At 35.3% G+C, this 27,967-nt stretch overlaps 1 protein-coding gene across 7 annotated transcripts in view; it reads right to left on the reverse strand.

Annotated features, from left to right (window-relative positions):
- LOC118852159 (activating transcription factor 7 interacting protein) overlaps positions 1–27,967 on the reverse strand; it is a 169,124-nt gene that overhangs the window by 36,096 nt on the left and 105,061 nt on the right. For all 7 annotated transcript variants that reach the window (XM_036761819.1, XM_036761821.1, XM_036761818.1 and 4 more), the window contains exons 6-9: positions 19,523–19,588; positions 3,506–3,582; positions 2,889–2,977; positions 1,178–1,816 (exon numbers count right to left, since the gene is read on the reverse strand). In XM_036761819.1, the coding sequence (XP_036617714.1) occupies positions 1,178–1,816; positions 2,889–2,977; positions 3,506–3,582; positions 19,523–19,588 (871 nt within the window). The remainder of the gene's footprint in view (positions 1–1,177; positions 1,817–2,888; positions 2,978–3,505; positions 3,583–19,522; positions 19,589–27,967) is intronic.

The raw sequence follows: 27,967 nt of genomic DNA on the forward strand, positions 1-27,967 counted from the left end.
CACTCAAACACACACACACACACACACACACACACACACACTGTTTGACTAGCTTTGTGCACTGACTGAGTTGATGATGAGTCTTGGTCAAAAAATTTAAACCGTGATTAAACAAGTATTTGGATCTTGAAATATCATTGAGCTCTACCCCAGTTTGTGTATTCATCATTACTACAAAGTAATGGCTAACAATGCTTAAAGGTGCCAAGAAGTAGGCTACTAAATATAAATAGGTCAGGTCACATATGCCTATGTATGCTCAAGATATCATTACCATGGTTACTAAAAAAGCAGATTATGACAAAATGCTTGATATTTTATCATTTTCAAGAGGTAGCTTTTAATTTAGAATCTATTTGAAAAAGGGAAAACTTAAAAAAAAAGAAGAAAAGAAAAGAAAAAGGGAAAACTTTACAACCCTGGAATCTGCTGCTTGACATCTTTGTCTTTTCAAAATAGTTTAAGTAGAAGTAAGGTCAGAAACACCATTTAAACATGAAGATTAAAGCAAAAACGTGGCTTCTTGAGAGTAAGAAGGTGGATTTTAAAGATTTCAGACATAAGTTGATTATATTGTAAGCATTCAATAACCAAATACTTTTATATCTAAATATACACTCTTAAACATGGTTTTGTACTGCAAAAAATTCTCAAAATAGCTCATTTCCTTGTTTCTTCACTTTCTCCTTCCCCACAACCCCCCAAAACACCTCAATTGCACTATAAACACTAATTAAGATTTTAGAATAGCCTTCTTCTTGGAGATACCAAGGGAAATAGAGATAAAGAATATGGAATTTGAAAACTCAAATCCACATGGGTAGGGACTTGGTATTATTCCTCCTCCTAAGAGGATTATTTCCTTTATGCAAGATACTTGTTCCAGAATCATTTTTGAAAAAAGTTAAAATAATTGTTTGGTATGCATGGAAGGTATGTTATTATTTAAAAAAACACTTGTAGTACACAATCTCCTTACCCCCGAATAAAACTCATAGGTCATTTTTTGTCCTGTTTATAGATGTGAAGGATTAACTGATTCTAAGGGAATTCTATTTACCCTGTTTCTTTAAGCAAGTGGCTAAAAATTCTAGCCTAGTCACTGAAATAAAGTTTTATTTTCCAAAGTCTATCTCCCTCACTGCCATCACTAACACTAAAACCCATGATAACTTACCAACTCTAGATGGAACTGCAGTACTGCTAGGCTCAGCAGCAGCAGTAGTAGTACCAAATGCAGCAAGTGGAATTTTCATCTGTATGGAACTTCGATTGCTGGCTGGATTATACAGTCCTGAAGTACCTACTGCAGGCAAAGAAGTCCTTGTGGCTTGTGCAATAGAGTGTGCTGCCGAAACAGCCTGTACCGCAAGTGTTGTTGCTAATGATGCAGCACTGGCCGGAGAGTTCCTCTGAATACTAGGACTGGGTACAGATGGGCTATTGTTTGGTTTAGTGGGGTTTGTTGATGGCAAGGGCGCTGGATTTTTGGTAAGACCACTAACTGTAGACTGACTTTGCACAGAAATAAATTCAACATTGCCAGGCTGTTGATTAGTGACCAAAGTCCCTGTGTGGCCCTGTAGGAGCTGAGGCTGGGAGGATACTGCAACAGGTACATGTAAGATCACTGGCAAAGACTGCAAAGATATTGTGGGTTGCGAGTTTCCACTAGACACCTGGGTAGAAGCAACTACTGGAGCTGTAGTTGGTGCAGGAAGAACTGATGCCGTCAAGGAACCAGAGGTTACTGGAGTTTGAGATTTAGGTTGACCACTGACCACTGTCTGAGGGGTGGCAAGGCTGGCTGAAGATACTATAAATAGAGAGAAGATTATTATGAATTTCTGTGAGCCACTTCCATTTTTAGTTATCAACTGGGTTAAAGTAATATAAACCTTCAAATATTAGGTTAATTTGCAGATAATATAAAAACTTTTGTAAACCACATCTAGACTTAAGACAATTGAATATTCAAAATAATTTCTGAATAAAATTATATTGCATTCATCAGTACAAAGAGAGCTTGAAAATGATAATTAATGTGCAAAGAAATGTTGTTTGACTAATAAAAGCCTGTTCTCTTGGACACAATGCCAAGACTTAATTAACTTCTGAGCAATCTACTAGAAAAAATAAACAACAAAGAAATAATAATGATCTATAGATATTTATAAAAACAATATGTAAACCTATAATTCAAAAGCCATGAAAATAAGAAATTCATTTCAAAAATTACTATCACCATTAACCAATATGATGGAAGTTATGATAAAAACTATTTGAATATCAGAAATTTTATTATTAGGGAATATTTATTCCTTGCAACAAGTTTTTCCTGAGTTAGCTAGGAGAGATAGTTAATGAATGCATAGCCTAATCAGTCCAATCCTAACGAGAATGACTTGGACCAAAAAGAATAAATGCAGATTAACACGAATGTGGCAAATGAACTGAACAGTGGATGTGGAGATGAAAATGGGACCAAAACCCAAAGCAAAGCAAAAGAATCAGAATATTATTGGGGTTCAGCAGTTTCTTTGATTTCTATACTTCTTAGCTATCATACATTCCATTTAAATGCTTGGAATTTCTGACACCAAGGTAATCAGCACATGAGTACAACATTTAGACATTTATCTACAACATAAAACTAAGCCAAAATGATACCCAATCTGAGATTTACTCATCTAAAATTTTAAGATGACTGCCTTACAGTACTGCTGACAATAGCATAATTTTATTTGGCGCTCTAATATAGACAAATGTACTCATATTTCTTTTCAGTTTCATTTCTGCTTGTAAATGCTTAAAAAGAAAAAGGCAAAAACATAGATCCTAAAACTCATTAAAATTCATTTTTATTTTGGTGAGGGAAGCTTTGTTACCTGCATTGACAGGGGCTTGAAAAGGTGACGGTGTACTTTCTCCTATGCTTCTCTTAGACTCCAGCATCTGTCTCACTGTGCCAGCATTTCTATAGAATAATGTTAACATCAACACTCCCAATAGTGCACGTAGAACAGAGAGAAATAATAATAAATAAAAAGAGAAAAGTATCAAAAGGCTGCAGAAACTTAGTTTTGTAGTAAAAACAGGATACACTGAGGCAGAAATGTAGAAGAACAAGGAGATATTGACTAATTCCAAAAAACGGTGGCCAAAAAAGCTGGGGGAGTGATTGTTCTGTTATTGACTGGTCGTTTCAATGTGAAGGCAAAGACTAAGCAGCTTCAAAAAACACAATCTAACAAAAAAAGTTTTCCCAATCATTTCTAAGCTATTTTAAATAATACTCTTTCACCTGATTCTTTTTACAATGATTTTTGGGGTAAAATTATTTTGAATTCAAATATGAAATTTTAGCAGCAAAGAAACTGAAAATAGAGAAAACATAAAAGATTAATTCAGTATACATTATATATGATTAAATTTCGTGTCTTCCCTATCCAAACCGAACTTCCCTATAAATGTGAATATTAGGCATAATGCTTTTCGTTCTTACCTATAAGTTAAGTTATTAATGCTGACAACTTCATTTGCAGATGACTTCCCTGGTGACACAGGTGGATTTGGTGGATTCTGAAAAGAAAAATATGAAATCATAAAAGTTTTCATGTCTCACACAATAATATAACAAACAAGAACTTCAGATATGTTGTCAACATGTTTCTTTATATACTAATTTCAATTTGGTTTTATTCTTATTCTATCAAAATCAATTAAGGATCTAGGTAAAAAAAAGTCATCCCAGTTTTAAAAAATAATCTAGCAAATTTCCCGAAATTCTGTAAAAATTTCCCAAAATGAAGTCTAAACAATTTTATTAAAAAAAATAAGATAAAATATAGAGCTTTGAAGGGGAAGTTATTGTGAAATTAAACAAGTGAAATCAAGACACAATGAAACAATTAGAAGATGCTGAAACAGCAAAATGAAAACAGCAAGTAGAAGAAATCTAAAGTATAACAGCTGTATGTGAGATAAGAGAAGAGAAAGGAATAGGTAAAATGTAGATAGAAACTAGATTCCTACAAAAGAAGCTCTTCTAGACATCTAAGGTCAGTTTCAACTTAAATGAAGGCTTCGACAAGAATCTAAAATCCATCTTATTCAAGATGAGGTACCTTCTATAGCTCTAATAATAAACAAAAATGATTTGATTCTTTAACCACCTGCTAGGCCTACCATAAAGGGAACAACTAAACTGAGTGGCAAGTCAGACAAGATGACCACCAATGCTGCCAGGATTCATGTCTGAGGGTGCTGAGTTTGATTATTATTTGTCATAATTCAGTATAGTGGATAAAGGAAATGAGATGTGATTAACTCTTAGTTGCTTCATATCTACTTAAGAGCTATAAAAAAGATATGTCATTTTTCCCATATTCAAGGGCATGATGTTTCAAAGCAACAAGTGATAAAAGGAGAAAGGCATCTAGTACTAGAGAGAGAAAGAAGAGATAAGTACTGGTTGTCAGAGTTTATGGTTAAGATGCTTAACTTAAAAGTCTACTGTGTTCCCAGGCTATGCATCTAAGACATGATAAAGTCTCAGGACAACATCTGACAAACCAGACAACCACTAACCAATTAACTAACTAGCATTTGGAAAATGTTGCTACAGACTATGAAATTCTGGGCAAGAAATAGCAAGCTTCAGTGTCATAAGTGCTGTTTTCATCATTCTTGTCAAAAGTAGAGGCTCCAAAGAAAAGTATTTGGATTTCTGGATGATGGCTTAAATTATGGTTTCAAGACCAGTTAGGGAATGTACCTATGACCTGATAAAGATAAAGTTATTTCATGTATGGAAAATATGATGGGAGGCTTTAAACTAAAAATGGTATGGAGGAGAAAACTGCCTAAATATAGGGGCCAAACTGAATAGCACATAGAGCAAAAGTACAATAAAAGAAGTAGAGAAAACCATTAATTCTGAGATATATCCAAGAATAAATAGAAAAATAAATTCCACAACCACAAATTTTTTTTGCACAAGTGTATAAAACATGAATAAATTAAGACTAACCAAAGGAAGCAAAGGAAGCATGTATGACACATGTATCACTGAGATTTGGTGAGATGGAACTCAGGACCGGAATATGGCTACGGAAGCAAATACCATGTGAAAAGTGAAAACATGGTTTAAGAATACTTAACACACGTGAAGGAATCCACAAATAATGTGTAAGAAGAACCAGTTACTAAAGTAAAAAATGAAGGGAACCTAAGGAAGAACTTACTAGAACCCATCTTAAAATCTGTGATGGGCAAAACCTGTGCATAGTCAGAAAGACCCTAAATTTAGCTGATGTCAAAGTATTCGAAAGAAGGTGGGCAGGTCTCATGGCCTGAAAGCTCTGAAGAATAAATGTCTAATGAAATAAGCACAAATTATTCCACAGAGAAAGAGGAGGGAGAAAAGGGAAAGCCGAGTAATATGGATGCATTCAGTGAACTCACTAAGCAGCTTAAATTTCAAAACAACATGAAAAGAACATGGGAGCAAGAACAACTAGTGGAAGATGAATTTAAAAAAGAGGGCACGGTATAAAAGGATAGTATTAGGATGAGATGGAAGAAATGTTAGTACAATTAGGTAGATTCAGAAATAATTAAATGGTCAGAACCAAAGAGAGGTAAAAAATTAGAATCAAAATGGAGGTTGTACTCTGAAGGGTCTAAGGGATCTGTCCTTGTTATTTGATTGATAAAAATGTTCAATATTTTCATCAGAGATTTGAATGAAGTCTGACAAGCTTATCTAACTGGCAGATGGCATGAAGCTTGGAGGGACAACTAACACACTGGATAAGAGTGTCAGGATGGCAAAGATTTTTCTATGCTAGAACAATAAGCCGAACTGAATTAAGATAACAGGGATAATTCCAACATGTGGATTCTAAAAATAAACCACATGAGCACAAGACAGAGAAAACAAGGCTAAACCACAGCTTGTCTTGTCCTACACTTTGTTCTTTGCTTCTGTCAGACCACAAATGGAGTTTTACATTCGGTTCTGGGAACTATATTACAGAAAGAATAATGAAAAATATGAGAAAACCCTAAGGAGTGACCAAGAAATTAAGGAGACAAATCATATGCTAAGCAAGAATCAACTGAAGACACTGTTAGGTAAACACTTAGCCTATCACAACAGAAACCAAGGTACTCGGAGGCACAGTTCAACTCAATTTATTGACAAAGTACAAATTTGCTAATAAACAGGGTTGTAGCCTTCTTAGAAAAGTTAAGATCCCAAGTGAGAGGGATCAGCTCTTTTATACACAAAAGAAAAGAGCATTCAGAATAGAAGGCAGCATCAAAGATAAAACAGTATTATTGATTACAAAGTGTGCAGCATCACAGGCATGAGGAACAATATGACTGGCTGGAAAATGAGAACCTTTGATCCTGTAGCTAAGAAATATACACTGTTGGAATCTACCTGCAAGGACAGTTTAGTGATAGTGGACCAGACTACTCTGGATGACAGACCAGACCCCCCGATATCTAATTGCAATCTTTAAGGATGAGATTTCTTTGAGGCAAGAATAGAATAGTGATTAGCAGGAGAATGAATTTTTAAACTTCGCTCAGAAACAATAAGTAACTTACAGAAAAGCTGAATCTCCAAACTTAACTCCAAGACAAATGAAACATGACTTAGGCAGTTACAAAAATGTTGGCAGTGATACAGAATGAAATCAATAACAAAACAGAATCAATTTGACTTTACCAATTTTCAAGTCCTAAGAAAGAATGATAGTTATCTTCAAGTATTTGAGGGCTATCATGTAAAAGGAAGATTAGTCTTGATTCGCTTTGGCCCAGTGGTATAACTATGAGCAATGGCAGCAATCATAAGTTGCAGAGAGGCAGATTTAATTAAGATAGATGTAAGGGAAAACTTCCTAACAATTTTAGCTCTCTAAAAGTGGAATGGGTTGCTTCAAGATGCAGTGGGTTCCCCACTTCAATGGAGGTTTTTAGAGAAAGGTTAGAGGACTTCTTGCTGGAGATGCTGTAGAATAGTTTCCCGAAAAGGCAGAGATTGGAATGGAAAGTCTATGGAGTCGCCTCTACTGCTAGGACTCTGTGACACTCTGCTAAAACGCACAGGTTTATCATGACATGGACAAAAAGCAAGTTATACTCTGTATCTAGATGTCAAAGGGAACCTCAAGACTTAGCAAATCAGACCACCACCACCTATATGCCTAATGATCATGGAGGTGAAGGGAAGAGGGAGAAAAGAAAAAAGTGCTAAAATGAGGCTAAAATTAATTGCTATCAGGGTAGATCTGTGAAGTTAGCAGCTACTTAAGAAGATGGTCTCTGAGATTGGTACCACATCTTAAAAATGCCTATATATAAAAACGTATGTATATATGAATGTGTGTATGTGTGTATGTGTATGTTAAGGGGAAAATAAACCTGTAAGCTAATTACAAAATTTACAAATATTACAAAATTTAAACTGAAACTGGAGGAGGAAAATTGCAGAGATACTAACACCTAAGCCAAACATTGCAGAGTGGCAGATTTGAAAGAGGAAGAACAGTAGAAACCCAGAGGTTACCAGAAGAAAATATCAAAAGGGGGGAAGGCAGGGCAATTGGGTTAAGTGACTTGCCCAAGGTCACACAGCTAGTAAGTGTGTCAAGTGTCTCAGGACGCATTTGAACTCAGGTCCTCCTGACTCCAGGGCCGGTGCTCTACTCACTGTGCCACCTAGCTGCCCCAAAACCCATGGTCTTAAATGTTTACAATAATATTATTATATCATAGGCAATAAGCAAAATAAAATAGAATCTTATACAAAAATGCATATTCAAATGAATCATTGAGAAAGAATAGAATATGAGTCATGACTGGAACATCATAGAGGAAAGATATCTATGCTATAGAAGTAAGTCCATGTTGTTGAACAAAAATAATAACAAAACAGATAAATAAAGATGAGAAGATACAAAATGCAATTACTAAACCTCCAACAAAGCTAGTGATGCTGAAAAATCAGAAATGGAACAAGGAAAAGAAATCAATATGAACTATCACAATTTCCTACTGGGTTTAGCCCATGTAAAGGAACCAGCACAATGGGTTAGTGAAAGGGAATGGGATAAGAACTAGACCTAGGTTTTCACTGGTATATGGAACTCCTGAGTGAGGAGAGTTCTTCTACCAATGAAAATTGGAAGCTTTTCTGCAATTTATAATCTTAAGAGAGTCACCTAGAGCACTGACAGGTCAAGTGACTTGTCTAATAACACACAGTCAATATATATCAGATAGGATCTGAACCCAGGTCTTCCTGGCTTCAAGATCAGATCTCTATATAAAAATCCCAAAATGACAAAGTTATGAACCAAGAACATAGTCATCTGCAAATGACTTTATACCATACTCACTAAATTTTTTCTTATAGAGTTGTTATCTACAAGTTCCAACAAATAATCCCATCGTACTAATTCCTATGTGAAATAAAATGGGAAATTTAAAAAAAGAAGCAACAGAAAAGGAACATGGTCTTACAAAAACACACATAAAATATAGAATATAATGGTTCCCAACCTCTAGGGCCATGAAATTATCATAATGGAACCTCAAATCCATATGTGAGCCAAAAATTTTAATTTTAATCTCTATTTAGCTCCAAAAAATATGCAGTATAACTCAGAATAATAAATAAACCCATCACATCTAGGGTAAATAAAAAATATTTCTAATAAATTTGACATATTTTTCAAATGTATGTAGATGATGTGATTTTTTTTGAACCTATGATTTCATTGATGCATGGAACTCTCTCAATGAAGAGTTTCTAAAGCAGAGAAATATTTGCTCTGCAAGGCTAAGTGACCACCTTGGAGTAACAAAACCACTATATTTATGACATAGGACTTGAACCCAGGTCAATCAATTAATCAATAAGCCTTTATTAAGTTCCTACCATGTGCCAGGCACTGTGCTAAGCACTGGGCATGCAAAAAGAGATAAAAGACAGCCCCTGACCTAGTGATCTCACAGTCTGATAGTGGAGCCAACAAGCAACAAACACAAGCTATATAGAAAATAAATAGGAAATAATTAATGGGGAAGGCATTAAAATTAAGAGGGGTTAGGGAAGGCTACCTGTAGAAGGTGGGTTTTTAATTGGGACTCAAAAGAAACCACTGTTTTTCACACTGTTTTAATTAAAACAATTAGAAGATCCATAGCATTTCCCTTACTCCTATTTCTGAATGAACAGGTACTAGTAGTACAACTATTATTATATGGAAGAATCTATAAATTTTTTCTGATGTTAAAAGGGCTCAAAGGGGTTCCTGATCTTTGAAAAACTTGGCAACTTGGGGCAGCTAGGTGGCACAGTGAGTAGAGCACCGGCCCTGGAGTCAGGAGGACCTGAGTTCAAATCCGACCTCAGACAGCTTACTAGCTGTGTGCCCTTGGGCAAGCCACTTAACCCCAATTGCCCTGCCTTCCCCCTCCAGAAAAAAACAAACCAAAACAAAAAACAACAACAACAAAAAAGAAAAACTTGGCAACTTAAAATAAGATCCATCAAGCTAAAAATAATGCATGGATAGAGAAACTGGCCCTGGAGTCAGGAAGACCTGAGTTGAAATCCAGCCTCAGACACTCACTAGCTGTGTGACCCTGGGCAAGTCATTGAACCCTGATTACCACTGCTCCCACCCCACCCCAAATAGTTACAGATCTATGATTTCATCAATTATTCCACTTATTGATATAGATGTTCCCTCTAATGACACAGACGGCCATCCATCCATTCTTATCAATCCTGTGATACAACATAAATTAGCTAGTGAAGTCCAGACTACCCAATATGGGAAGGCCCTTTCTCTGTTAAATCAGTCAACAAACATTTATTAGATAGCTGTTGGGTTCCAGGCTCTAGAAATAAAAAAGATAAAAATAAAACAATCTCTACACTTAAGGAGCTTATATTTAATCTAAGGAGACAAAATATACATAAGTGTAAGTGAAATAAATAAAACAAATGCAAGGTAATATAGGGAAGAGTATAATAGCAGCTTGCTAGAACTGGAAAAACTTCATGAAGAAGGCAATGTTTGAGCTATGTTTGAAGGAAGCTAGGAATTTTAAGAGACAATTGGGGACTGTATTCCAGGGTCAGAGGACAGCCTTTAGAAAGGCAAAGAGATAGGAAAGAGAATATTGTGGTATTTGGAAAAAAAAAAAAGTTTGCTTGGATTACACAATGTGTGAAAAGAAAGCTTGAAAGTGTATTTTGGAGCCATTTTGTGAAAGATTTTAAATGCCAAACAGAAGTCTGGCTTTGATCCTTGTGTTAAAAGGGAGTCAGTGGAGTTTCTTGAATAATGGAACGACAGGGTCAGATCTGGAATAATTCTAGTAGCTGTTTGAAGGATAGATTAGAGACCTGAGGCAGGGAAACCAATTACAGAGTTACTGTAACTGCCTACATCAGAAAGATGAGTGCCTGAATTACAGTGGTAGTTGTTTGAGATTATATGGTGGAGGCAGCTGGGTGGCTCAGTGGATAAGAGCCCTGGGCCTGGAGTCATGAAGTCCTGAGTTCAAATCCAGCTTCAGACATTTACTAGCTGTGTAAATTACTTACTAGCTGTCACTTAACCTGTTTGCCATACCACTTCAGCGTCTCTGTCAAGAAAATCCCACGGACAGTACCGGTGTGCTATGGTCTATGAGGTCATGAAGAGTATAACACAACCGAACTACTAAACAACAACAATAAGGTTACTATGGTCTTTTACTGTGTGCTTAATCTATTCCACTGATCTACCACTCAATGTTTTAGCCAGTAATGCATTGTTTTCATGATTATCATTTTGTAATATAGTTTTAAAACTGGAACTGCTGGACATTGTAAAAAAATTTAATTCTCTTGATTCTTGACCTTTGTTCTTCCAAGAGAATATTGTTACTATTTTTTCTAGCTTTACAAAATAATTATTTGGTAATTAAATTGGTATAGCACTGAATAAGTAAATTAACTTAAGTACTGTCATTTTTATAACACTGGCTTGGCCCGTGAGCAATTAGTATTTTTCCAATTGTTTAGATCTGTATTTGTGTGAAAAGTGTTTTGAAATTGTGTCATATAATCTCTGGGTCTGCCTTGGCAAGTAGACTCCCAAGTATTTTATATTGTCAGCTGTCTGGAAATGGAGTTTCTCTTTCCATCCCTTCCTGCTGGGTTTTGTTGATACAGAAACATCGATTATTTATATGTTTCTATCCTGAAACTTTGCTGAAGTTGCTAATTATTTCAACTAGCTTTAAAATTGATTTTCTAGTGTTCTCTAAGTATACCATCATATCAGCTCCTAAGAGTGGTTTTATTTCCTCATTGCCTACTTTTATTCCTTCAATTTCTTTTTCTTGTCTTATTGCTATGGCTAGCATTCCTAGTACAATACTGAATATTATTAACAGTGGTAACAATGGACATCCTTACTTCACTTGCTTTTGGTCTTACATAAATACTACTTATCATTTTTAAAAAGTCTCCATTGACCCCTATATTTCCTAGTATTTTAAATATGAATGTATGTTGCATTTTGTCAATGGCTTTTTCTACATCTATTGATATAATCATATGAATTTTGTTGTTATTGGTATGGTCAATTATGCTGATAGTTTTCCTAATACTTATCTAGCCCTACACTCCTGGTATAAATCCCACTAGTCATAATATTTGATTTGTGGGATATATTGCTGTAATCTCTTTGCAAGTACTTTATTCAAAAGTTTTGCATCAATATACTCATTAAGGAAATTGGTCTGTAAGTTTTCTTTTTCTGTTTTAGCTCTTCCTGTCTAAAGTATGCAAACTATATTTATGTCATAAAGGGAATTTGGCAAGACTCCTTCCTTACCTACTTTTTCAATTAGTTTATAGAGTGGAATTAATTGTTCCTCAAGTGTTTGCTAGAATTCACTTGTGAATTCATCTGATCCTTGGGATTTATTCTTGGGGAGCTCATTAATGGCTTGTATAATAATTACTTTTTCTAAAATAGGGTTAAGGATTCTATTTCTTTTTCTGTTTATCTGGACACTTTATGTATCTGTAAATACCCATCTATTTCACTTAAATTGTCAATTTTGTTGGTATATAATTAGGCAAAATACCTTCTAATAATTGCTTTAATTTCGTCTTCATTGGTGGTATTTGCCCTTTTCATTTTTGGTAACAGTAATTTGGTTTGTTTTTTTTTTTAACCAACAATTCATCTATTTCATTTGTTTTTTCATTAAACCAGCTCCTAGTTTTATTCATTTTTTTTCTCTCAATTTTATTATTTTCTTCTTGACTTTCAGGATTTCCAATTTTGGTATTTAGTTGGGGTTTTTTAAATTGTTCTTTTTCTTGTAATTTTAGTTGCATGTCCAGTTCACTGATATGTCTTTTTCTTTTTTATTGATGTATGAATTTAGAGACATACATTTTCCCCCAAGTACTGCTTTGGCTGTATCCCACAAATTTTGGAATGTTTCTCATTGGTGTCATTGTCTTTAATAAAATTATTGTTTCTACAAGGAGCTTGCTGAGAGGAAAAGGAGTGTGTCACAGGAAATGCTGAAAGAGAGCAGTTACTACAGTTAGAGCCAAGGGAAGGAGAGCAGACGTGTGATAGCTGTGCTATGAGTTTGCTTGTTGGTAACAAGGCCCCAGCAGGGGGCAGAGCATTGTGTCTTAACGCTCCTTGCTGTTATGACAAAGTGGACTTACTGGTGTAGGAATAAAACTGTTATTATGTTGGGATGGACTTATTGGTTATGGAATCTGGTTATTTGGTGTCTGAATAAATGGTTTACTTTTTCTACCTTCTATGTGGAGAATCTTGCATATTTTGCGATACAGAACTACATAGGCACTTTGACAATTATCATCTAAATTGTGATTACTGCCTTGCTGATATACCAATTGAGTATTTATATATATTTTCCCTTTTTGAATCAATTTACATGTAAGGTATAACTGCTCCTACCATTTTCCCTTCTACTGTAAAAGGTCTTCCTTCAGTACCTCTTTTATAAGAGATAATTTCTTCCATTCTTCCTCTCCCTTCCCTTTCTCTCCTAGGGGATTTTTCTTTCTGGGCTATCCAGTTGTTTTTTTTTTTTTAAACATCTTTCCAGCATAACTGACTCACTGCCACACCCTCATTCTGCGTAGAATCCTTCTACCTTAATGATAAAAATCTTATCCTCATTTAGTCCCTTATGATTTGTTTTTCATGTTTACTTTTTTATGTTTCTCAAGTCTTATGTCTGAAAGTCAAATTTTCTATTCAGTTCTGGTCTTTTTACCAGGAATGCTTGAAAAGTCTTCTATTTCATTAAATTTCCATTTTTTCCCCACTTGAAAGATTATTGTTAATTTTGCTGAGCAGGTTATTCTTGATTGTAATCCTAACTCTTCTGCCTTCCAAATATCATATTCCAAGCCCTCCACTCCTTTAATGTGGTAACTGCTAAATCTTGTGTGATTCTGACCAAGGCTTCATGGTATTTGAATAGTTTCTTTCTGGCTGCTTGAAGACCTGGGAGCTCTGAAATTCGGCTAGAATGATCCTGGCAGTTTCACTTTGGGGATCTCTTTCAAGTGATGATTGGTGGATTTTTTCCATTTCCATTTTATCCTCTGGCTCTAGGATACTGAGGAAGTTTTCCATAAGAATTTCTTTAAATATGATATTTAGGCTCTTTGATCATGGCCTTCAGGTAATCCAATAATTATTAGTTTATCTCTCCTCAATCTTTTTTCTCGGTCAGTTGTTTTTCCAATGAGATAGTTTATATTTTCTTCTATTTTTTTCATTCTTTTGACTTTATTATATTGTTTCTTGATGTCTCATGGAGTCAATAGCTTCCAGTTGCCCAGTTCTAATTTTTGAGGACCTACTTTCCTGAGTGAACTTTTGTGCCTCCTTTTTTCATTTGTCAATGCTATTTTTTAAGGTTCTTCAATATTTTTTGTGCCTCTTTTTTTGGGGGGGGGGTACAATTCAGTTTATTTATTCATTCATTTATTTAGTGCCTCTTTTACCAAACTATTATCTTTTCATTATTTTCTTCCTTTCCTTTATTCTTTAGATAGTTTCCTGTACCACTCTTATTTAATTTTGAAAATAATTTCTTAGTTCTTCCAGGAATTCTTAGTGGGCTTGTGTCCAATTCACATTTCTCAATTTGAGGCTTTGCTTGTAGTTGTTTTGACTGTGTCTTGATCTTCTCTTTCACCACAGTGGCTTTTTATGGTTAAGTTCTTTTTTGTTGTTTGCTCATTTTTCTACCCTATTTCTTGATTTGGAACTTTATGTTAATGTTGGGCTCTGTTCCTAATGTGAGGGGAGACAGGGACTGTGTTTCAAGCTTCGGGCTTTTTTTTTCCATACTGTTGTTTTCAGAGCTAGTTCTGGGGGTTTGTAAGTTTTCAGTGCTTCCTAGGTGGTGTGATCTGGGGAGAGGTGTGGTCACTGCTCTTTTGGTCTGTACTTCTGTCCTCAACCAGGAAGAGCAATCAATAACTATTCTTCAGGGTCCCTTGTCCTTTGGAGCTATGATAATATCCTTTAGGACTTTCACTCCCCTCTTGATTGAAAATACTCTACTCTGCCCTTAAACTATGACCAATAAATGAAAATAGGCAATAGAGTTGCCAAAAAGTGTCTGGTCCTAAATCCAGTGTTAACACAGGAGTACCTGGAATCTCTGGCCAGTTATCAGGCCCCCTTACTATCTCTGGCTTGAGAACTCCTGAAACTGCTTCCTCTTCTTTTGTTGCCACCATCTCAACCCACTGTGGTGGTTCATCTATGTGGGCTCTGGGCTAACCTCCACCCCCATGTCACATGAACTGCCAAGTTGCCTCAGTTTTATCTTTTGTTGGCTCTGTGACTCCAGAATCTGATTTGAGGCAATATTTTAAAGTTGTTTGGAGGGGAATGTTGGGAGAGCTTGGCTGAGTCCTTCTCTACTCCTCCGTTTTGACTCCACCCCACCCCCCAGTCTTGCAAAATTTGGAAAGGCCTATCATCAAGGTGACTGTTTAGTGAAGTTTTTTTTCTTTTATTGCTAAATAATTTCATGAAAAGAGTCTACTAATGAGTGAAGAGGTGGGATCAATGTTGATAAAAGAACACACCCAAAGTAATCAAAAATACTTTAGGGTATTTAAGTAGTCACTTGTATATAGCTTTTAGTTTAACATGCTTTTATTTGTTTGTTATGTCTTTAGAATTAAATATTCAGGCACATTTCAGAGCACTATATAGAAAACAGGTACTCAAATGACTTTTTGGGCATAAGTTTTTAGGACTTTTAGAAAGTGGGTGTAGGGGTTATAATAAAAGCTACAAAGTCACCAAGTTCAGGGCAGTAAGTTTGCATAGAAAGGCTCAAGAAAAAAAAGAAGCAAACTTGAGTACTACACAAAAAGTCAGAGATATGGAGAGAAATCATTCCAAACATGTCCATGGTAGCAGACACTATTTCTGCTTCAAGAGATGGGCAAGATTGTACTTCCAGGAGAGGAAAACAGAATGTATTAAAAAAGAGAAATTAAAAAGTAAATCACAAAGAAGCTAAGAAATTTAAGATCTATAAAGAAAGGTAAACAGAAACTGAGATAATTCCTACTCAAAAGATTCCTTTCTATAAAATAAAGCTAAAGTTCCTATCAGGTCTATAAGTCTATGAATTCATAGCAATCAGTCCGTCAAGGAAGATGATTCTATTGGAACACCACATTTCACATAAAACCTTTCCTAACTCTCCCAACCACTAGTGCCTGCCTCCCTAACAAACTTGTGTTTAACTTCCTTGTACGTATCCCATATGGGTAGCTAGGTGGCGCAGTGGATAGAGTACCAGGCCTGGAGTCAGAAGACCCCAATTCAAGACACTTAGTAGCTGTGTGACCCTGGCCAAGTCACTTAGCTCTGTTTGCCTCAGTTTCTTCATCTACAAATTAAGCTGAAAAAGGAACTGGCAAACCACCCAAACCACTCCAATATCTTTGCCAAGAAAACTCCAAATGGGGAAATGAGTAGTTGGATACAACTGAAACAAGTGAACAACAAAAAAATCTATATATACTTCAGAACTCATTTGAAAAGCCTCCTAATGCATGAGCCCATTCTTGGTGTCTCACACACACACACACACACACACACACACACACAAGAGACAGAGAGAGACAGAGAGAGAACACAACAGAGAAGTATATACAAAACAACATACACAAATATATACAATGTTGTCTTCTCCATTACAATGCGAACTCCTTGAAAGGAGGAATTGTTTTATTTTGTCTTTTTCTATCTGGAGCCCGGCACAGTTTGTGGTATATAGTAAGGAGCTTAGTAAACATTTATTGGCTAATTAATCACCGAACAACCACCAACATGTGAAGGGTGACTGAAAAATAAATCCTACAAAAAAAGAAGGATCTTCGTACATAGTAAATTAAACTCTTCTCCCTTTCTTAAAATCAAAGAGAAAATAGACCTAAACACAGTAGACGTAGCACAAGGAATCTGAATCTATTATAAGGGAAATTCCACAAGTTTCAGGGCCACATTATGTACATTTTAAAAATTATAGTTATTTGTACATCATGTCTCCCTGCTATGGAACAAAAGGCTGCAAACAAGAAGGGACCCATCTTATTTGATTTTATATCTTCCCTACAGCTAGGCATAGAAGCAGGGAGGGTAAGGAATAAACATCTACTATGTGCCAGGCACTACTGCTAAGCACTTTACAAGTATTATCTCATTTGATCTTCACAATAACCCTGGGAGGTAGGTGTTATTCTCCCCATTTTATAGTTTAGGAAATGGGCAAAACAAATTATGTGACTTGCCTAGGGTCACACAATTAATTAGTAACTGATTTAAGGTCAGATTTAAACTTAAGTATTCCTGACTCTGGGCCCGGCACACTATCCACTGCACCACCTAGCTACCATAATACTTTTTGCACAAAGCAGGAACTTAAAGAGGAAAGAAACTAGCATTTATTAAGCACTTACTATATACTAGGCACTGTGCTAAGTACTTTACAAATATCTCACTCGATTAATTTCCGAATTTAATGAGGAATCAAAATCATTAATAGAAAATGATATAAAAACTTAAATCTCTATAAATATAGATAATATAAATGTGGAGAGACTATAATTTTGTATTATTCTCTAAATATCTCAGCTGACATAGCAAATGTCCCTAAAATCTTACCGCAAGAAAAAAGGCAAGGACTCTCTACTTACTTAGGCACTAAATCCAACAGAGTACCTGAGGTAGTCAAAGCAAGCTAATTTTCTAAAGAAAAAAAAATATTGTACTGTTCAACTGCAGGTCAAAGAGGGCCATCACAATCATTCTAAGGCCATCAAGAAAGGTATAGGTTTTGAACTGGAAGCACAGAAGTGTCAAGTAAGTCTGTTCTAACTTCTGTTTTTTGAATTTTCCTAATAAAAACAATTAAAATATTTAAGCTATAACACTTATGTTCCATGGTTTCATGTTTCTGTTTTGTGGAGGAAAAAGCTTGAATAACACATGCCTTATGTAAATCCTTTCCAATATAGGAAAAGCTTAAAGATATATCTGAGTATGGAACTTTCAACAGATATTGAATCACATTTGAATGTTTTTACACAGGCACATTTTAATGAATCTTGGGTCAAGATTTTTTGTTGTTCAGAAAGTTCAACTGGGCTGGTTATTAATATAGAGTTATTAACAGTCCATAATAATGGAGAGGACTTAGTAATATTGACACTTAGCAAACCTTCATGGGTTGCCCTTCTTCCAAGTATTATCTTATTTGGCTACTTCCCATAGGTATTTATTTGAGTCAAGTAATCCTCTGGAAGAACTACTTAATAACTGAAACACCTAACAATGAGTCATTAAAGGAATGGCCTGTTAAGTGAGAGAAGTCCTGATGGTGTTAATGTGATAAGAAGCAGTAGGGATGAAAGCTATAAAAATGATGTATACAGAAAACATGGTAACTGAACATATACCAGGGTTTAACAGGTTTTTAACCTAGTTTCCATGAACTTGTTTTTTTTAAGCTGATAGTTATATAATTATTAACAATTTTAAGAAAGCCTGCTCCAAATCACTGATAGAGAAAACTAAATTAGTATAATTCTAAAGTTTCACCAAATGCTCAGCAAGTTACCAAAACTGATAAAAGATGGAAATAATCTATACTGAAGGAGCCAGGGTAGACAGGTAAATGAATGTACTATTCATAATGTACTATTATAAACAAATTTGAATTATGAATTGGTCCAAACATTCTGGAAAGAAAAAATGGAATTATGCTTAGAAAGTAACTAAAATGTTCCAAATCCTCTGATCCAAAGGTCTTCCTCTACTCCTAGATATACATTCCAAAGACAGAATAGGTCTCAACTATATCAATATTTAGTTTTGCAAACTCTTCTTTCTTTTTAAAATTTGTTAGAAGGGAAGGCTTGCTGAATAGGGTAGGGAGGGATATATTAAGAAACAATGTGTTCTTAAAACAAAGGGCATCAATTTTTAAAAATCTGATAGGAAAAAGAAGTAAAGAAAATAGGTACAATGGGAAACAATTAAAAGATATAGAAGTGCTCACTTTTTCAGTTGAAAATACTGGATTAGAAATAATTAGTATACGGTAATTGACTGTAGGCTGAAGATGGAACATTACATTAAGAACTATATGTTTACAGTCAGTATTTGCTTACTAATAGCCAAGAGAATAAATGAACTTCCTAAATGAGGTTGCAAAGAATGGGTAATGGAGGAATTTCAGGATACATACCTATCAGGGAAGACAAACATGAAGAGAAAAGAAAGAGGAAATTTTTTTTTTAAGATATCAAGGGAGTAGTAAGACAGACAGTAGGACAGCCAAGAAGAGTACCTCTTAAACCAAAGATTAAAGGAGAAGAAAAGACACAATGAAGTAAAAGGCCACAGAGAGAAAGATATGACACTTCTAGATATGTAGTAACTTTATAAGACCATAATCTTAGTATAATAAAGACGATAAAGACAAATTGCAGTGAATCCAGAAGGAAGGAAAACGTGAACACACTGAAGGACTAAAAGTGTAAAATCAGAGAGAATAATACAGTAAAATAAAATCCAAAGTAGTTGATTTAAATATAGACAAAAACATTTGAAGGCCACAGAAAAGAACTAAACAAACTTAAAGTTATTGGTATGAAACTATGAAGTAGGTACCAAGTTTACTAAGATGAACAAAAAAAGAGAACTAAAGTACAAAAAGGGTTCAAATTTCTGGAAGAGAGATAGAGCTTGGTCAGAAAGGGGATAAATGGATTAAAAGGATGATAGGGGTGATTTTAAGACCTTTAGAAAAATAAAATTTCCCATTAAACCCATAATTTCCCCCTAAAAAATTACCATTTAGTTCCCAATATTAATTTATAAATACTAATTCTTACTTCTTGTCTTTTCTTAAGGTCCTCTTTGGCTGCTCCGAAGCGTTTGGTCAACCTGGCTATTTTAGCCTAAAGAAAACAATAATAAAACTGAAAACAGTTTGCATTATGACATTCAATTGAAAGTTAAAAAGAAGTTAACAAATAGTCTTTAAAGAAGCATGTCGTCTTTGAGGTTTCTACTTTACCTATCTCCATGAGCCAGCTCCCAAATGGAAGCATATGAAACAGTGTCAAGAAAAAAGTAAACAGGAAATGATGGCAAAAATTTTCTTTAAGCTTTCTCAAATATTAATTTCCTGTGGTTTGCTGGGGTGGTCATTGTAGTACTAATATGACTATATTATGACTATATTATAATATGACATTTTTTTCATTCAACTACATAACAACTTTAAAATATAAGAAGAAAATAACTAAGTTATATTATTGTTGAAGGAAATTTTATATGAAAATAACAGTTACATATAGATGCTTCATCCTATCACTTATTCAAAGTGTACCCAACTTTGAAATATCCAAAGAAATCACTGGTTTAGTAGTCTCTTCGCTGCATATGTTTGGCTGAAATTCAAATCCTCTAATTTAGTTATTTGATTTTACCTTCAAAGTAAAATTATTCACTAAAGAAAGGATTTTTAATTAAGTTAAATACTAAAAGGGATACCAAAAATATACACAAACACAAGCCCCAACAAATTTACCAGCTGAATGTCTGAGTAAAAAGTTGTTTGTTTGTTTTTTTAATCTAGTGGGGGAAGATCCTAAGCTGTAACTTATTAGTAGAAACAAAGAAGTACCTGAATCTGTTAATACATAAAAATTGCTTAACTGCATTAAATTAAATGAACTTACTGCTCATTTGATTAATTTTCCTGGAAAGGCTATGAAAATTCAATTAAATGCACATAACAGAGATAAAATTATTCTAAAGATGACAGTTCAGATTCTTCAAATGTGATTTTTATTATCTTTTAGGGAATATTTTTGACGTACGAATAACTTTGTAGAGATAATAGAACTAAATGGGGAAAACACTTCAATCAATTCTTTAACCTAGTTGCAAAGAAATTGTACTTTCTAACTACAGTCTCTCTTAGGTTCAACTCTGACTCTACTCACATGAAGACTGTCATAATTGAGGTCCACATCACTATTCTCCAACAACTGTGGTATAGATTATGTAAGTGCTGGCTTTGGAGTCAGGAAGATGTGAGTGCCAACCCTGCTTCCGACACTAATTAGTAAAGAAGTCAGGTAACCACAGTCTGCTTCAGTTTCCTCATCTGGAAAATGGGAATGATAATAATAGCTACCTCCCAGAGTTGTTATAAGGATAAAATGAGATTATATAAAGCACTTCGCAAAACTCGAAGCAGTATATAAAGACTAGCTATCATCCTCCTCCTCCTCCTAACTGATTTCTGTATTCAGGCTTTCCCCTCTCCAATCTAGCCTCCATAAAGCTATCAAAATAATCTTTCCTAAGGCCTAGGTCTGATAATGCGACTACACTGCTCAAGAGGCTTTTGGCGGTGAGGGGGGGGGGGGGGCGCTTCCTATTGCCCCTAACATAAAATACAAGCTGACTTCTTAGACATTTTAAAGTCCTAAATAATCTGGGTTCCAACTTATAGGATCAAAAAACTAATAAATGTGTGAGATAGGATTCAAACTCAGGATCACAGATTTAGAGCAAGAGGGAACATTAGAGGCCAGCCCCATCATTTTACAGAAAGAAAAGTCACCTGCCCACATTCATTGGGGTTAAGGGGTGAAGGTAGGATTTCAATCCAGGTAACCTTAACTACAAATCCAGTACTCTTTCCATTGCACCATACTGCCTACTCTCCCTTTGTATCTTAGTACCATTCATATTGCACTGAAGACGTGACTTGGTATATGAGGCCATTCCTGACCCCACTATTCCTTCCCTCTACAACTGTTAGAATTCTTCCACCAACCCCTCAAAATTACTCTATACTTACTTTGATATCTACTTATGTGTATGCCTGTAATGGTTCTCACTTTCTCATCTTATAAACCACATTTATTTCTTTCAGAAATCCATTTGTTAAAGATTAATGAAATAAAATTTGTTCTCTACTTGATCAATTCTAGAAGTGTCACCATTAATTCAGAAATCTAAATCTAATTATTACAATTCCTTCCTTTAAAGGTATACTTTTATCAATTTAAGAAACAATTTAAGTATTATTAAAATTTAGTCACTTAGAGGTTATGGAAACAAATTTACAAATGGAAAAAAATAATGCAGATCTGGTCTTCTGGCAAAGCACTGAATTAAATCTATTAAATTGAGGTCTATTATGCCATACCTAACATCTCTCCCAAGAGATGATTTCTGGGGGGACAAAGCTGCATAAAATATGAGCATATACACAGTAATATATTACTAAACAATGACTATTTCATGTATTTTATATTTCCTGGTGGAAAGGTTGGTTGCCTAGAGCACACAGAAAACAAAAGAAATACCCACCCCATTCATCAAAAATTATTGCCCTCATATATTCCACCCAACTTTTCATTTGGGTATAATAATATTCCTTTTGTTAACGTTAAGTGTTTTAACAATTAAAGGCAGGATGACATTATGAAATGAAAGCTAGATAGGGAGTCAAAGCCTAGGTCCACTACTTAATAGCCATGTAATTATAGGCAAGTTAATCATTCTGCACTTGTTTCCTCATCTGTAAAATACTAATTCTTATACTGCCTACAAGGGGTCACTGTAGGGCTTACTTACTTTCAAAGTAACATAATAAGGGAACTTCACCAACTACCATTTAATAAAAGCACCACTTATCTAAGATTACCTCAATATGTACTGTTAAAGGAGTAATAGAAAACTTGAGGCACTTAATGCACAACAAATCTGGTTGAAGAGTAGGACTTAATGGAATATACTTCTGCCACTAAGGAAAAAATAGGTTAATATTACTCTTCCTTCTTTGAGATTTACTCCTTAGCCACTATAACTCAGGTGCTACTGTTGCTGAATAATACTTCAGTTAAAAGAATTCTTAACTAAAAATAATTAATGAAATGAATTACAAATTGTTGAGGTGACACTTTCTCTGTAACAACACAAACTTTGAGAGACTTTGTGATAATACTGCTCTATATGTAATGTGGTTACATCTTGAGTCAGGAACCTTGAGTTTTACCTTTCACCATTACTTCAACTTTTTTCCAAACTCTGCAGATGCTGCCTCACAAGTCACAAATTTTGAGAAGTAGAAAGGACTTAAGCAGCCATCTAGTCCAACCCATACTCCCAAATAATCTACACTATAATACACCTGATTAAAATCCAGCCTCTGCCTGAAGACCTCCAGTGGGGGAACCCACCGCCTATGAAGGCAGCCTATTCCACTTTTGGCCAGCTATAATTGTAAGGGAGGTTTTCCGACATCAAGTTTAAAATGGCCTCTCTGCAATTTCCACCCAGTGCTCTAGTTTTGCTTTCTGGGGCCAAAAAAAAAGTCTAATCCTTCCTCTACATTACAACCCTTCAAGAAACTGAAGATAGCTATCTATCCTGGCTGAGGCTTCTCTTTTCTAGAATAAACAGCCTCAGTTACTTCAACCAATTCTAATATGACGCAGACTCAAGGTCCTTATCATCCCAGTTGTCTGCCTTTGTTTTCTGTTATCAATACCCTTTTGTAAACTATGGCACTGAACACAGTATTTAAAATGTAGTCTCACCAGGAGAGAGCCCAGAAGAACTATCAACTCCTCATTCTTGGAAACTATACCCCTCTTACTGAAGTCAGAGATTTCATCAGCATTTTTGGTTACCATACCATATGCTAATTCACAGTAAGCTTCCAGTCCACTAAAACCTTCAAATCTTTTTCAGACAAACTGCTCTCTCACCATGCCTCTCCATATTCTGTATCTAAAAAGTTGATTTTTGAACTAAAGCAAAAGTTTTACATTTATCACTAATGAATTTCATCTTATTAGGTTTTGCCCAATGCTCTAGTCTAGGCCATCAAGACCTTTTTGTATCCTGTGTTAAATATTCCTCCCTGCTTTTCACCATTTTGCAAATTTGATGAGCATGCTATATGCGTCCTTAAGTCATTAATAAATTAATAAAAGAAAAAACAACCACAGGGCCTAACACAGACCCCAAGGGCCCTGCACTGGACACATCTTGCCACAATGACCATTCTTTGATTTTGCCATCTAAGCAGTTCTGACTCCACCTAATTATATTATCATTATCTAGATCTCATCTCTAGTATCTTCTCCTTAAGAATGGTCATGAGATACTTTATCAAATTCTTTGCATTTTAAAATTTAAGTAAACTATATCCACAGAATTCCCCCCATCTACCAGTTTAGTGACCTTGTAAAAAAAAAAAAAAAAAGGTTAGTCTTGCATGATCTCTTCTGGCTGAAGCCATGCCAGTTCTTGGGAATCACCATTTCCTTTACTACATTTTCAATAACCATCTCTTTTATGATGCATTCTAGAAGTTTCCCAGAAATGGAGGTCAAACCTACTGGCCTATGGATTACAAACTGTTGTCTTTCATGAAAACTGGGACATTTGACCTCTGAAATAGTACTGACGGTGGCTCAGTTACAACCGGTAATTCTTTATATGAGAATTAGTTAATCTGAGCAAATGGGTACACTCTTATCTCCTTACTTATCTTAGGTATTAACTCTCAGCTAATTTTGTTCTGCCATTTCCTGTGCAAAGATCATTCTTCTTGACAAAAGAAACAGAAGCAAAACAAAAACTTAATAACACCTCCTTCACTACTATTAGTTATCATCACCCCATTTACCACAATCAGAGATCCTATTCCTATTTGGGGTTTCCCCCCAAGTGCTCCTTCTACCATTTACTACCTCTCCATCATTGGTCTTAAGTGAACACAATCTTTCACACAGAAACTGAGTCACTGTACTTCTCTGTCCCTCATTCACTCTCACCCAATTTACTCCCTTTTGATCTTGCCAGTGATCTCCCACATCCTCTCTGTAATTAATCTAACCAACCCATCGATCAATCATTTATTAAGAATTTGCTAGGTGCCAGACACTGTGCCAGGCAATAGGAAGACAAATATAAAAGTGAGACAGACTACTTTCAAGAAGCAGAAATTGTCTTTTTCTTTTTTTTTTGGGGGGGGGGGGGGAGCAGGGCAATTTGGGTTAAGTGACTTGCCCAAAGTCACACAGCTAGTACATGTGTCAAGTGTCTGAAGCTGGATTTGCCCCTCAGATCCTCCTGACTCCAGGGCCAGTGCTCTACTCACTGCGCCACCTAGCTGCCCAAGAAGTAGAAATTCTAATATATATTCTACCTCCATCTGAAAAAAAGAATCACCTCTTCTCCATTCCCCAATTTACAAATGGTCAAAAGATATGAACCAGTAGTTCTCAAGGGAAGAAATCCAAGATCCAAGATCAACAACCACATGAAAAAAAATGCTCCAAACCACTACTGAAGAAATATAAATTAAAACTCTAAGGTGCCATCTCACAGCTATCGGATTGGAAAAAGATGACAAAAACAGAAAATGACAAATTTTGGAAGGAATGTAGGACGACTTGCACACTAATATGCTGCTAGTGGAGCTTGAAAATTGGTACAGCTATAGTGGAAAACAACTGACAACTATGCCCCCAAAGTCACTGAAGTATAAATATTTTCTGACCCAACAATACTTCAATTTTGATATCTCAAAGATGTCAAAGAGGGAAAAGGACTTATGTACAAAAATATTTATAGCAGCTTTAGTGACGGCAAAGAACTGGAAACTTGGGGGGAGGAAAGGACCTATCATTTGGGTAATAGCTGAGCAAATTATGATATATTAATGTAACAAAATACTACTACTCCATAAGAGATTATTAATGGGATAGTTTGGAGAAACCCTGGAAGATTACTATGAACTGATGCAGAAGGTTAACCAGTAACACTGGCCTCCTTGTTGTCCTCCTACATAAAACACTACTGTCTCCAGACTCTGAGCAAAATTTTCTCCGTCTGTCACCCAAACCTAGAATGCTCTCCCTCTTCATTTCTGCCTCCTGCCTCCTTGGCTTCCTTCAAGTTTCAGCTAAAATTTCACCTTCTACAGGAAAGCTTTCCCCATTCTCTTTAATCTTAGTGCCTTCTGAAACTAACCCCAACTTTCTGCTATATATATATATCTTGTTTGTACAAAGCTGTTTAGACCGAGCACTCCTTCAGACCAGAGACTGTTGTTTGCCTTTTTTGTGCCCCTAGTACTTAGCACAGTGCCTAGAACAGAGCAGCTGCTGAATAAATGTAGGTTCACTGATTGCCTGAAATGAACAAACTATGAGAACAAGTTATACAATAACAACATTGTCAAGATATATAACTGACTTTAGAACTATCATCAACAACATTACCAACCACACACCCAAAGGTCATCACCCAAAGTGATGAATCACTACCTACCATCAATTATCTACCCTCCTAAGAGGTAATATGCTCTGGGTAGAGAATGAGATAGACTTTTTTGGACATCAATGCAGATATTTGTTTTGTTTGACTATGAAAAATCGTTACAAGTGTTCTTTCTTTTTTATTCTATGGTGAGAAAGCAGGAGGTAGGAGGAAGAAAAAAATGCTTCTGTTAGGTGAAAAAAAAATCATCACTTCTTGGAAGCTTTCCCCTTCAGATCACATATAACATTTTCTATTTTAACTGCCTAACATAATTATCATGTAATCTTAAACAATACAGTTATTTATATAGTTCTTTCTCTCTTAATGGATGGTCATGCATAAAAGCAGGAATTCAGCAAGAACTTTGTATTCCCTCTGTTATCACTCCCACCCAAGCCACCAACCAGCATCAAGCAAATGCTAAATATATATTGTTGTAAAAGACAAAAAATTCCAAGTTTACTTTAGAGTAAGAGAATCTGGAACAGCAATTTTAAGTCCAATATACACAGAATTATGTTCCTGACAAAGGTTTTACTAGTTAAGATTCATGCTATCAAAATGCTGGTAATTGTGGATATAAACAAGCGTAGAAGAAAAAAGTAAATCACCTTCATTCTATAATGCATCTGTTCTTTATGATTCTACTTTATCATTAACAACTACATCCTAACTATAAATTAAAATAATGATGCCCTTTCTAAAGTACAACTGCCTTAGTTGAAGTCAATCCCAAAACAAACTAAAGTTTTGATTCCAGCAAAACAACACTGCAAAGGATTCCAGGAACGACCTGGGAGTGGAGTCCTGGGTTGTAACAATAATTATTCCCCTAACCAAGTATTCTGATGTTAGACAAATCATTTACTGGACCTCATTCTTCTCGTTTATTCAATGAGATATAGGGGCTAGATGATTTCCAGATAATATTTCTGACAGTAAAATCTTTTTTCTCAATACTTCTATACAAAGTACACTTAGGAGGAAGCAGTGGGAAAAGTAATAAATTAAAACTTCTGTCTCCTATCTATACATTTTTCCAGCACCTACTTGGATAACCTTTCTTTCCAAAGATTATCATCTGTATTTTTCCAATTAACAAAAAGGGTTGATAGAAAACTACAGACAACTTGGAAAGAATTAAGCTATTAATGAGGGATACCATCTTGCTTGTTTGTATCTATGCTCAATGTTTAGTACAATATTTGGCACATAGTTAGAACTTAATATAAGTTCTCTCTCTCCAGATCCATGTATCATTCCATAAGCAAAAATAAGAAGAAAAAAAAAAGGAAACCTAATTCCATAATTACAGACTCCTAATGGTTGGAAACACAAATATGGGAATATTACTTTCAAAAATATGTGAAGGGAGGGGTAAGGATGACTTTTAGTGGAACTAGAACTCTAATTTCTATTGTTGAATAAATTTTAGAACTCAATCTGCTCCTTTAATTTACTATATGTGGAAAGAAAGATTATTTTTAAGATTCATTAAGGACTTATATTTTATTTAGAAAACTTGTAACAAATTCTTTAAGGTGAAAAAAAAATCCCTTTAAAATAAACACTGTTGATTCTTCACGACTTCCACAGGAAATTTTCCTCGCAAAAATACTGGAGTAATTTGCTATTTCCTTCTCCAGTGGATCAAGGCAAAAATAAGTTAAGTGATTTGCCCAGGATTGCAGAGCTAATGAGTGTCTGTGGCCACATTTGAATTCAGGTTTTCCTGACTTCAGGCCCAGTGCTCTAGCCAGTGAACCACCTAGCTGCCCCCAAACATTTGTTTTATAAATTTAGTCTTTCTTGTATGTTTCATTCAAAAGGATACACTTGGTGGTGGAGGATTTACTTCAAACTGCCTTTTTCTACTACATTAAAGCAACGATTTAATTCTAACTTAGCCAATGGACTGTGTGTAGCACACTTGGTGGAAAAAGAACTAGATTCAATATCAGAAAATGTAGGCTGAA

This window comes from Trichosurus vulpecula, chromosome 5 (genome assembly GCF_011100635.1).
Source record: "Trichosurus vulpecula isolate mTriVul1 chromosome 5, mTriVul1.pri, whole genome shotgun sequence".
Classification (NCBI taxonomy): domain Eukaryota; kingdom Metazoa; phylum Chordata; class Mammalia; order Diprotodontia; family Phalangeridae; genus Trichosurus; species Trichosurus vulpecula.